At 30.9% G+C, this 11,595-nt stretch overlaps 2 protein-coding genes across 14 annotated transcripts; both read left to right on the top strand.

Annotated features, from left to right (window-relative positions):
• Positions 1-444: 444 nt before the first annotated feature.
• LOC124430532 (motile sperm domain-containing protein 2-like) lies at positions 445-3,683 on the top strand. Of its 3 annotated transcripts, none has more exons than XM_046977251.1 (10): positions 445-643; positions 993-1,120; positions 1,315-1,461; positions 1,613-1,790; positions 1,903-2,272; positions 2,333-2,408; positions 2,529-2,635; positions 2,726-2,926; positions 3,015-3,152; positions 3,228-3,683. In XM_046977251.1, exons 2-10 carry the CDS (start codon positions 1,039-1,041, stop codon positions 3,393-3,395), a joined length of 1,467 nt encoding a protein of 488 aa, XP_046833207.1. In that variant the 5' UTR covers positions 445-643; positions 993-1,038; the 3' UTR covers positions 3,396-3,683. The 3 variants fall into 3 exon arrangements, with proteins under 3 accessions (XP_046833207.1, XP_046833205.1, XP_046833206.1); XM_046977249.1 differs by having other exon boundaries at positions 447-643; positions 886-1,120; XM_046977250.1 differs by having other exon boundaries at positions 447-694; positions 886-1,120.
• A 156-nt stretch (positions 3,684-3,839) lies between these two features.
• Positions 3,840-11,459, top strand: LOC124430531 (transcriptional repressor CTCFL). 11 transcript variants are annotated; one of them, XM_046977246.1, is made up of 13 exons: positions 3,840-4,503; positions 6,030-6,203; positions 6,290-6,513; positions 6,606-6,970; positions 7,052-7,221; positions 7,303-7,439; positions 7,539-7,689; positions 7,826-7,964; positions 8,098-8,370; positions 8,481-8,617; positions 8,929-9,047; positions 9,139-9,381; positions 9,520-11,459. In XM_046977246.1, exons 2-13 carry the CDS (start codon positions 6,068-6,070, stop codon positions 9,577-9,579), a joined length of 2,154 nt encoding a protein of 717 aa, XP_046833202.1. In that variant the 5' UTR covers positions 3,840-4,503; positions 6,030-6,067; the 3' UTR covers positions 9,580-11,459. The 11 variants fall into 11 exon arrangements, with proteins under 11 accessions (XP_046833202.1, XP_046833200.1, XP_046833204.1 ...); XM_046977244.1 differs by having other exon boundaries at positions 8,905-9,047; XM_046977248.1 differs by having other exon boundaries at positions 7,823-7,964; positions 9,142-9,381.
• Positions 11,460-11,595: the final 136 nt, after the last annotated feature.

Here is an 11,595-nt window from a genome sequence, read left to right as displayed (position 1 = left end):
CAACTCTGCGTTTATGACAACGCGACATTTGCGCAGAAGCGAAAATGATAATGTGAGGCACAATTTCCATTAAGCTACCAGTATAAATTGCAAGACAAAAAAATAAGGCAAAGTATTATAATACCTGATGGTACTGTACACTTTAAAATAGTAAAATTTATGAGTGATATCAATTTGTATCTCTCCCAAGCCTAAGTTATTATTAAATTGTTATTAATTTTTCTTATCTCAATTTATTTGCATTACCAATGAAAACGGCAATAAGCGAGTGCGAACGGTGCTTTTCCTACTTCTTCCATGTATATGTATCTATATACTTCTGTGTTTAAAAATCTATTGATCTTGGATGAAAATAAATCTGGATAATTACATCGATTACTTGTATCCACAATATTTTTTAATTTAATTCAATGTAATTAAAAACATAGTTGAAGTGGCGCACTCTGGCTCCCTAAAGACTTCTCATTGGTCAATCAAAATGTGAGACCATAAGAAAGTGCAATAAATATTTCATTCGATATTACTATGCGATATGAACTTGCAATTGGATGCGTACATTATCGTAAATAATCGGAATATTTGTTTACAATAGATATTAAACTATGTGTGATCTTTAATGATAATTAAAGAGTCGGCATTTTTGGTATAAAGAAACGACAGTTATTAATTCGATATGTTATCTCATTTCAAATCGGTTTGTTAGATATATTGACTTTATGGCTCATGCAACAGATTAGTAATGGATATTGAATATCATTTGATTTGCTTTTTTAAATAATTTTGCAATCTTATTTTATACAATTGACATTTAATATATACATATACATATATAATATATATGTGTATATATATATATATATATATATAAAATTTATATTTCAACAGTTTTAATAAAATATAGTACCACGAGAACAACGGATATGTATAATTTTTAACGGAAAGATTTGACGTATGAATGAACGATTAACTATTTCCTCATCATCATAATTTAGAGCCGGTCAAAGTGTAATCTTACAGTATCAGTTTACAATATCAAAGATGGAAACGCGTGCTGAACTTATTGCTGAAATTCGCGAAAAATTCTTTAAAAAATTGGAAGAAGAAAGACCATCTGACCCTAGTATGTATATCAAATTGTTATAGTTTATAGAAAAATAATTTGTATATTTTTTTCTATTATTTCTATCGCGCGTGTGCGTGCATAAGTTAGGTATTCATTATTTATAACAATAATAATTGATTGTATGTGTGCACAAGTTAATAAAAAATTAAACATCGAAATAACCTTCTTGCAATCATGATTGTTTATTTTAGGAGGTTTTCATCCAGCAGATATGGATAGAATAAAATATAATGATGATTGGTTAAAGAGATTCTTAGAACATAATGAAAATGATCTACAAGAATCTCTATCTATGCTTTGGGAATCTTGTACTTGGAGAAGAAAAGTTGGTGCAAATGGTAAGTATCATATATTTAACTTAAATTTATTCATTTCTTTGAATTATTCGGTTTAAAAGTAATTCCATACATGCAATCAAAATTATTATAATATATAATCAAATAATAACATAATAACTTATCAATATTATCATCTGGTATCGACATTTAGACATTTCAGAGGATAATGTCAGAAAAGACTATCTAGAAGAAGGAGTGATTTTTAGTTATGGTAAAGATAAAGATGGAAAATCTCTTTTTATTGTTAGATCTAAACTGTATGTTAAGGGAGCAAAGGACTTTGGGGAACTTCAGAGATGCATCATTTATTGGTTTGAAAGATTAGAAAGGTAAATTTACTTTATCTTTTTATTAATAAAAATAATTCATTTTTCGGATACAAATATACAACGTTTAACTTATAATTAAATGCATTTATCGATCTATTGTGTATATTAATAGAGAAGGAAATGGAAATCAAATATCAATTTTTTTTGATATGGCGGAGACCGGCCTTTCAAATATGGACATGGAATTCACAAAATACTTGATTGGTTTATTCAAATCTTATTATCCAAATTTTCTAAATTATATCATAATATTTGAAATGCCCTGGGTATTAAATGCAGCTTTTAAGATAATTAAATCATGGTTACCTGCTAAAGCAATACCAAAGATAAAATTTGTTAATAAATCTAATTTAAAAGATTTTGTGGATCCAAATGATATACTTAAATATTGGGGCGGTACAAATGATTACACTTTTACTTTTGTCTCGGAAGAACGAACGAGTACAGAAAATGCAATAAATAATAAACTAGATAACAAAAAGGTATGTATTTTTTATTCGAATATATTGAACAAGTATAATTTTATTAAATTATACGTGCAGGTACATTTCGTTGAAAGTTCTCCATTAACAGAACAACCCCCAAGTGGATTTGGAGATCAAGTAAATGAAGAACAATGTAAGTACCCATAATTTACAGATATAGGTAATTAAAGTAATAAAGTTTATATAAAATAAAATTATATATTGTATTGTTATAAAAAGGAATTTATTTTATTTTTTAAATTGCTCCTTTCAGTACTCTCAATTGAACCAGAAGCAGTTACCTTCAACAAAGAAGGAAATGAAATCATTGGCAGAATTATATTAAAAAATGTCACGATAGATAAACCTTTATCTTACAAAGTACAGTTAAATATTTTTTTTTGTTATTTCCAACGATTTATCGTGTATATCAATTATTCATAATTTGAAAAATGTTTTATTAAATTTTAGATTAAAACTACATCACCACAGAAATTTAGGGTAAGACCAAGTTCAGGTATTATATCACCTTCAGAACGGTGCAGTGTTACAGTCGTTTTTCAACCGGGATACAATTTACGTGGACTCTCGAATAATGATAGATTTCTGGTAATGTGTCTTCCTGTTAAAAATGCTGCTGCAACTGCACAAGAGTTAACGACAATATGGAAGGTGTGGACAAAATATATTTGCACATTTATGATACGGCATAAAATATTATGTCATATAATATTATGTTATATATGTCATTTATGTATAGTCTGGTAAACCTGCTGAGCAACACAGATTAAGATGTTGCGATGGTGCAAATGAGAACAATGAAGTACAGAAAACATATTCTATATTGTCATCTGGTTCCATAGAAGAGAATCGTACGATAGACGCACTTTGCTCTAAGGTATATGGAATAAAAATTAGTATATTATCATGAATTCAGTTATTTCAAATTATATATTACATGCAAATATTTTAGGTAATTCATTTGGAAGAAAATTGCAACAAATTATACAAGGAATTAAAATATCTCCAAATATTCTCTATAATATTGACAGTCCTAATGGCAATTGCAGTTATATATATTTTAAGAAATGATATACAAAATGCTGATCTTGAAAACTGCCATATTCATCGTGGTATATAAAATATATGTTAAAACATGAAATCTAGTCTAAAATATATGAGACCATTTCTTGGTATGGTTTTTATAAAATTCAAGTATTTAGGTGTGGATACATTTTGCTAAAAATCGTTATTCTTATTAGATTACTATAAAGAAAAAGAAAGGAGGGGGAAAAACAAAAAAAAAACAAAACAAACATTGTTATAGAATTATATTTATCTCAAATTTCGACTATGTCTAATATGTTTACTTGTCCCATTTCATATTTTTTGACATTAAACAATAAATATTGTGAGCTTTGTTATAAAATTCATCTTAATATTATTCCTTAAAATATCACGGCTAAGCCATTTTTGTAAATTTTATATAACTTCAATTATATTTTGTAAATTTTATATTATATGTAGATATACAAATCTTTAGTCCATGATTATTCGTTTATTTTTTTAATGTACACTAATAACTACCTTTTTTTGACATTCATTCGAAAATCCTAAAATTTTTTGCGATTTGATCAATATTTGACATTTATGAAATTATATTATTTCATAAATAAAAAATATCTACAATATTTATGATTTCTATAAGCGAGATAAAATTTAAAAATTTCCCGCCCAAAAACGTTCATAAACGTATTTTTACGACACTGCAAATGAATCTACAATAACCTAATACGTGTCCTCCCTGCTGATGCTCACTTCTTCCCGCTCTTTCTTCGTGGCATCATTTTTCATTCGGCGATTGCATGTTGATTTCGTCACGTCTAAAACATCGCGTTGAGAGTTCGATCGCGTTTACGACATTTAAAGCGCATATTCAACGAATTTTTTTAATCGAAAGAATTCGTTGGATAAGAAGATAGCAATTCAGACGATTGCGTCCCATAGAACGAAAGGTGATTTGGAAATGCTTCGGTGCCCGGAAATAGCCGAACCGGTGACGATGGTAACATTGGTAGTGGTGATGGTGGCAGCAGTCGTTCAGTGTAAACACGACGAGTGACGCGTACCAGCGCGCAGCTGCCAACGCGCAGCATTTGAACCTTCCTTACCACTTTGTAGTTCGATCAGCCATATTGCCCTCTGGATCTTACACAACGCCCTCACACGAACGACCGCGAGTTTACGAGGTAAGCGAATATTTCGATAATTTAGCTATCCTGGATGTTCACGCTTCGCGTGCTCGACGAGTTCATTTATTCGTGTGCTCGAACGTTTAAGATTAAGCTCGTAAGTGACGACGTTCACCGATAACGAAAGAAACGCGGGAAATGGGTAAGTTGTGCCAAGCGCGTAGCAGTACGGAAGGTATTCCTCTCGGTCGCGTCCTCCATATTGATGACAGCGCCGACGGTGATAATTTTCTGAAATTTTTGTCGTTAATGCCCCCTGTGTCCTGAAATCGAAAGCAACCGCGTTGTCTTAAAAGCTCCCCGACAGAATGCGCGACTTCGGGGTCCTCGACGTCGAGAACCGTGAAGCCGCGATCACGGGCTCCCCCAGGTCCATCCTCGACCGCATTTCTCTACTGATCGCGCGCAACCTTTCCATCACCGAACCCCTTCGACGCTCCTCCGACCTCCCGATTTCGTCCATGGCGTCCTCTTTCTCCTCTCCCGCACGCGCCCGAGTTATCTTTTATGTTTCCTCGTTGCTACAAATGGAGCGATCCGGCATCGTCGAGGAATTGCGATTCCACGACGCACATTTGATCGCCCGACAAAATACATGTTCTCGTCCTTGTAAGAAAGAGATACCTTTCGAAATTACTGTTGAACCAGCCCTCTCTCTCTTTCTCTATATATATATATCTTTCTCTCTTTCTCTCTCCCCCTTCCCTTCCACTCTCCCTCTCTCTCTCTCCCCTTGCTCTCTTCGCTCTCCTACGCGAATCACCTTCTCCTTTTCTTATCATGATTATTGATTTTTCTTTAATTTTAAAATACTACTACGATTCGCGTTTTATCACACCGTCTTATCAGCGTTATTTTCGTACTTTCCCCGTGTCTTTTCTTGTTTCCCCCTTTTACGACGACATAATGAAGTCGTTGGCATATATCATCGCGGCATTTGTTCTCGTCACGCTTCATGTTCTTCCATTATTTTTTTTCTTGTGATCGATTATTTTCTTCCTTTAGCTCATAGATGTATGCCTCCCTAAATGCTTTCCTTGCGATCAAACGGGGATGAGAGTCGCGGGATGTAAGGCGTAAAAATGATTTCTGTCGCATTTCGTGCGATCTATTTGTAGATTCGTATGATACAAAATCTTTAGTCTTTAGATAAGCCGTTTATTTGTAGTAATTCTAATGAGACAAAAGTATATTCATAACATTTTCGATTACACAATATATTTTTATCTTATTGATTTTTTTTCCTTATCCTGTGCTAAAATCGAATATGCAATTGATATTTTTTAATTTCCTGTTATATATCTACGATACTCAAGATTATTGCAGAATTAAAAATATTCTACTTAGATATTTTATATTTTATTAGAGTTATTATAATATTTATATGAAATGCTGTTAAAGTAAGAAACTTTAGTAATTCATTATAACAATTCCATCTACTTTCCTGTACATAATTTGGCCTTTTTTATGGCTTCTAATTCACAAAGCATTAGTAATTAAATATTTCTATGTTAATGTTGCAGACTTATAAGAAAAACGTACTCTTGCATGAATTAATGGTATGATCATGACGAGTAACGTTGCAGCGATAAAGTTGGAAGAGGGGCAGGAATCTGTAACAGAGATTCAAACCTATCTCGAAACGTTTAACAAAGAAATAGAAGGCGGACAAGGCGAGCAACTACAACATGTGCAGTGTTAGTTGATATTACAAAATTATATGTGACAATCACGAATATGTAAAAAGAATTATACAGATATATGTATGTGTTTATGATTATAGTGCAACAAGTGGAAGGATTGTCAGGTGGAGAAGAAGGTGGTACTTACTTTGTCGATCAATCAGGTCAATATTATTATCAGGCTAATAGCGATGAAACCCCTGTGATGACACAAGTACAAATTCAAGAAGTTGAAGAAAGTGACGTTCATCAAGAGGGTGAAGTAACTCAAGAAGAACAATATCATGAGATAGAAGAGTTGGAAAATGTTGATGGAGATGAGGATGTAAGAAATGATTTCTACTATACCTTTGCTTCTATATTTATTTTATGAGTTTATTTCTTTTTTCTTTTTTCCCCTATATCTTTCTTTTTTAGGGTCAAGTGTCAAACAATGGAAATAATCAAGTTGTAATTAATTCTGGTGATGCCTATCAGACCGTTACTATAGTACCATCTGACACTAATCCTGGTGAAGTTAGTTATGTTTTGATTGTACAACAACCAGAATCTGAGGACAAAGAAAGTAGACCTACCGAAGGTGAAGTTGGTGAGGTAGAGGAGGCAGAAGGTGAACAGGATTTAACTGTTTATGATTTTGAAGATAATGAGGATAATGAAGCTCCTGTAGAATCAGAAGTAGAAGATGATAAAACTAAAATAATTAAATTTCTTCCAAAGAAATCTCAAACTGTTACTCAGGCACATATGTGTAATTATTGTAATTATACCAGTCCAAAACGGTACGTTTTATAAACAGCATTTGTTTAATTCAAATTATATAAACATAAAATGATTTATTTTAAATCTGATTTAATATGTAGATACTTGCTGTCACGACATATGAAATCTCATTCAGAAGAAAGACCACATAAGTGTAGTGTTTGTGAAAGGGGATTTAAAACTTTGGCTTCCCTTCAAAATCATGTTAATACGCATACTGGAACCAAACCCCATCATTGCAAATTTTGTGATAGTGCATTCACTACATCCGGTATATTATGCTTTCTAAATAATTTTTGTATAAGCTTTATTTTCAAGCAAAAATTGAATATCAATAAGTTTCTATTTTTAGGTGAACTTGTGAGACACGTACGGTACAGGCATACTCATGAAAAACCGCATAAATGTCAAGAGTGTGATTATGCCTCAGTCGAGTTATCTAAACTAAAGCGACATATAAGGTGCCATACAGGAGAACGCCCATATCAGGTACAAGCATAGTTGCCAGTAATTTTCCTTTTTTTCATTTTCAAAATTTAATTCTTTTAAAAAAATTTCTTTTAAATGACAATCTTCAATTATTTTTAGTGTCCACATTGTACATATGCAAGTCCAGATACCTTTAAATTAAAACGTCATCTTCGTATACATACAGGTGAAAAACCATATGAATGTGATTTTTGCCAAGCAAGGTTTACGCAATCAAATAGTTTAAAAGCACACAAGTTAATTCACAATGGTAAATACGTACTTGAATATATTCTCAATTTATAATAATATGACTCTTATTTGACCGATTTAATTTTATATTACTTCTCTGTTATTTGTTAACATACTATTCATGTACAGAAGTAACATCATGCATTTCGTAGTAGGTGACAAACCTGTTTTTCAATGCGAGTTATGTCCTGCAACTTGCGGAAGGAAAACTGATCTTAGAATTCATGTGCAGAAATTGCATACCTCGGACAAACCATTAAAATGTAAAAGATGTGGAAAAACATTCCCCGACAGGTAAATAATAATATTTTTCTTTTCTCTCTTCTTTTCTTTTCTCCCCTAACTAACTATTTGATTATAATAAATAAAAAATTAATATAAAAAAAATACGGCAATCACAGCAAGACGCTTTGTTTTTATGTTATAGGTATAGCTATAAGTTACATAGTAAAACACATGAAGGAGAAAAATGTTACAAATGTGACCTTTGTCCGTACGCGTCAATTTCCGCACGTCATTTAGAAAGTCATATGTTGATACATACAGATCAGAAGCCATATCAATGTGATCATTGTTTTCAGTCATTTAGACAGAAGCAGTTGCTCAAACGTCATTGTAATCTTTATCATAATCCATCTTATGTTCCTCCACCGCCACAAGAAAAAACTCATCAGTGTCCTGAATGTGAAAGACCTTTTAGGTATGTTTTTTTTTTTTTTTCTTAAGAGATATACTATTTTTTGTATTTATACTTTTACATTAATATACAAGCAGAGGAAAGAAAATAGTACAATTATTTATTTTAATCAGACACAAAGGAAATCTTATTCGACACATGGCTGTTCATGATCCAGAATCATCTTTGCAAGAAAAACAACAAGCCCTGAAGATTGGTCGACAAAAGAAAATACAGATTATCGATGGTCAACGAGTCGAAGTCATGACAGGTATGATAATTTGCATCAGTTTGCATAAATTTATTTCATATTAAATTGTTTACGAGCATATACATAACTTTATGATTATAAAATAACACTTAATTGAGAAATGATATAATTGAGGAATGATATAATATTCATTAATAAATAATGAAAAATTGTATGAAATTTTATATGAATAGGAAGGACTACAATGAATATATTATGTATATGTTCACTATTTTACAAGGACACTTACGATATGATGTAGATACACATCATTGACTAATATCCATGGATATATGTTGTGATAACAGGTGATTTAGCTTCTAAACTTAAAGGTTATGAAGACGAAGAGGAAGAAGACGAAGATGATATGATGGCAGTAGAAGGAAGCGATGGACAACAATATGTTGTATTAGAAGTAATCCAATTAGCTGACAATCAAGGCACTGATCAGGTGGATACTTTTTATATTTAAGAAAGTGCTATTACCAGTACGAGTATTATTACTCGTTAAGAAACATGCATTTATGCATTTATGTTTATAGCAGATGGCTGTGGTAGCTAGCGAAGACGGAGATTTGGTGATGCAAGATCCCTTGAGTCAAGAAAATAGTATGGTAGGTGGAACAGGAGAAGATGGCTGTGAGGTTGAAGAAGATGAAAGTGATATGCACGAATTAAAAATTGAATCAGTGACATCGTGTAGCACAAACAAATCTTCGTCTCAAAATACACAAAGTGATCCAAAACTGCAAAAAGAAATGGAAACATGTTTTGGTTTTGATGAAGTAAGTAATTCTATTATAGAAAATGTTTTACAATGCTTTAGAAATGTACGACATATTGAAAGAAATCAACATTATTATTGTTATTATCATCATTAAATATTATTTTAAAGCATTAAGCCATGTTGTTTTCTGTTTTAGGAAGAAGAGGAAGAAGAAGAAGGAAGCAGTAATATAAATATTTTACAAACTATTTCGTAATAAGAGGATGAACAGAATGATGTACCTTTTTAATAGTCCAATCGTTCTCCTTTTGCACAGTGTCACAGTGATGTATTAAATGCAGAGACTGCAAGTTTAATATGTATTATCATTTTGAAACACTATACTGAGTTCCAAGAAAACTATTTTGGAACTATTGCGGTCCACATACGACATATGTATGGTACAAGAATCTTCTTTTGCCACTAGTGCATTAGATACATGTAATAATTTATGAAAATATTGTAGTTTTGTGGTTTAGCAGAATATCATGAAAATGTACAATTATAATAATGTAAAATATTTTATTGTCAATGAGATTTACTAACTCCTTTAAAATTGAAAATGACATTAACGAATTAAGACCGGCGTGTGTCAATATATGAAGAATTATACTAGTAATTCTAGTTTAGCACAATATTTTTAAAGAAGTTATTTAAAACTTCAAGACAATATCACCACAACTCTCGATAAGAAGGCAGAATTGATTATTGTCAATTGCCATTAAATAGCTTATATCAAGAAGAGTCGTGTGATGTTATTTTGTAAATAATGCTTATCGTCACATTGTTTCACAAACAAATATGAAGTATTAGAATAAGTAGTATAAAATATGAATGAAGTGCTTGAGCCTTATCTATATAGATAGGCAGAATGATTAATGTGAGCATGTTCTTGAAGTATGAGAGATGTAGTCAAAAATTATGACATTTTTGAAGTATACATAATAGTTAATATTCTTTGGTTAACCTGGAAGATATTGAGTTAATATATTGAATGTACTTTGTTTGGTAATATCGTAAAATGAATGAGTTGAGTATCTGTATTAATGATGATTATAATAGGGCATAGGTCCAACTATCACTTTTATTGCAAATATATAAAAAACAATTTCTCTCTTATAAAAACATAATGTTTTCCTAACAATAAAATAGTAATTCTTAGTTGGTATTGTGTAATCTCTGTTTATAATTAATGCAAGGTCTGATAAATAATGGTAACGTCAAACTTATATAAAAGATCACAGTAATGAAACAAATGAATTTACTATATCTTATTAATTCACAATGCATTAAGTATTCTTAGCAAATATAAGATATCTGTAGCGTTTCATTTAATTATTCTATACTACTACGTTTAGAAAATACAGTATGTATAATAAATAGAAACACTATACCATCTGAGAATTACATTATATTAGCAGTAAATAATGGTATTTCTTTCATGTCAATTTTAACAGTTATCTTATTTGTATATTCTCAGTTATAATTGTTTGTTTTGATTCTATCTCACCTTATATTATATTATATTAAGTAGTAAAAATTATATATAAGTATTGCTTCCAGGTTAACTTGGCAGAGTAGGTTTATAAAATACACCATACGTTTTTTTTCCTTTTTTTTTTTTTTAAATTCTAAGATAATCATTATAACATGTATTTATGTTTGGACGATATAAGCCCTACCATTTGATATTTATAATGCTGTTCATCGTGTTTTAGATTTGTCATCAATATTTCTTTCATATAATTTATGTTTATGATTATACATCGAATACTACTATATTATTTTGATGTAAACAAATTTTGTCTTATAGAAATTATTGGATAATATGCGAATCTTTACTCCTTTAAAGAATACGATGTTGTAGTTCGTTGTACGTATATTGTTCCCCATAACTTGCTTTGTTCGTTCCCTGAGGTAAGATATACGAAAAATGTAAAAAGTATGTATAATTTTTTTTATACACGAACTGTACAATTGTAATCTAGTAACGGATCATCACTTTTATGCTGTTCAATATTATGCACTTTCTTACATTATTCCAAAGAAACGCAGTGTAGCATTTTCTCTATAATAAACGTTATGACGTCGATAATATTTTAGTCAATTCATTCAACGTTTTTGTGTTAAATGTTTTAGATTTACTGCACAATATATTTAAGAACAATTGTAAAAAAAAAAATATGAACGACTATAAGAAAATATTTCTTGCCGGATATTATACATTTATAAA

Source organism: Vespa crabro, chromosome 19 (assembly GCF_910589235.1).
Source record: "Vespa crabro chromosome 19, iyVesCrab1.2, whole genome shotgun sequence".
In the NCBI taxonomy this organism is placed as follows: Eukaryota; Metazoa; Arthropoda; class Insecta; order Hymenoptera; family Vespidae; genus Vespa; species Vespa crabro.
This window is presented reverse-complemented; position numbering and strand designations above follow the sequence as displayed.

What these genes read in the sequence shown, in the direction of transcription:
- LOC124430532 (XM_046977251.1), top strand. Translation starts at nt 1,039, where the DNA reads ATGGAAACGCGTGCTGAACTTATTGCTGAAATTCGCGAAAAATTCTTT. An exon ending in TCAAGTAAATGAAGAACAAT is followed by an intron (nt 2,409 to 2,528) that starts GTAAGTACCCAT and finishes TGCTCCTTTCAG; the next exon opens with TACTCTCAATTGAACCAGAA. An exon ending in TAGACGCACTTTGCTCTAAG is followed by an intron (nt 3,153 to 3,227) that starts GTATATGGAATA and finishes CAAATATTTTAG; the next exon opens with GTAATTCATTTGGAAGAAAA.
- LOC124430531 (XM_046977237.1), top strand. Translation starts at nt 6,068, where the DNA reads ATGATCATGACGAGTAACGTTGCAGCGATAAAGTTGGAAGAGGGGCAG. An exon ending in GAATGTGAAAGACCTTTTAG is followed by an intron (nt 8,371 to 8,480) that starts GTATGTTTTTTT and finishes TATTTTAATCAG; the next exon opens with ACACAAAGGAAATCTTATTC. An exon ending in ACAATCAAGGCACTGATCAG is followed by an intron (nt 9,048 to 9,138) that starts GTGGATACTTTT and finishes TTATGTTTATAG; the next exon opens with CAGATGGCTGTGGTAGCTAG.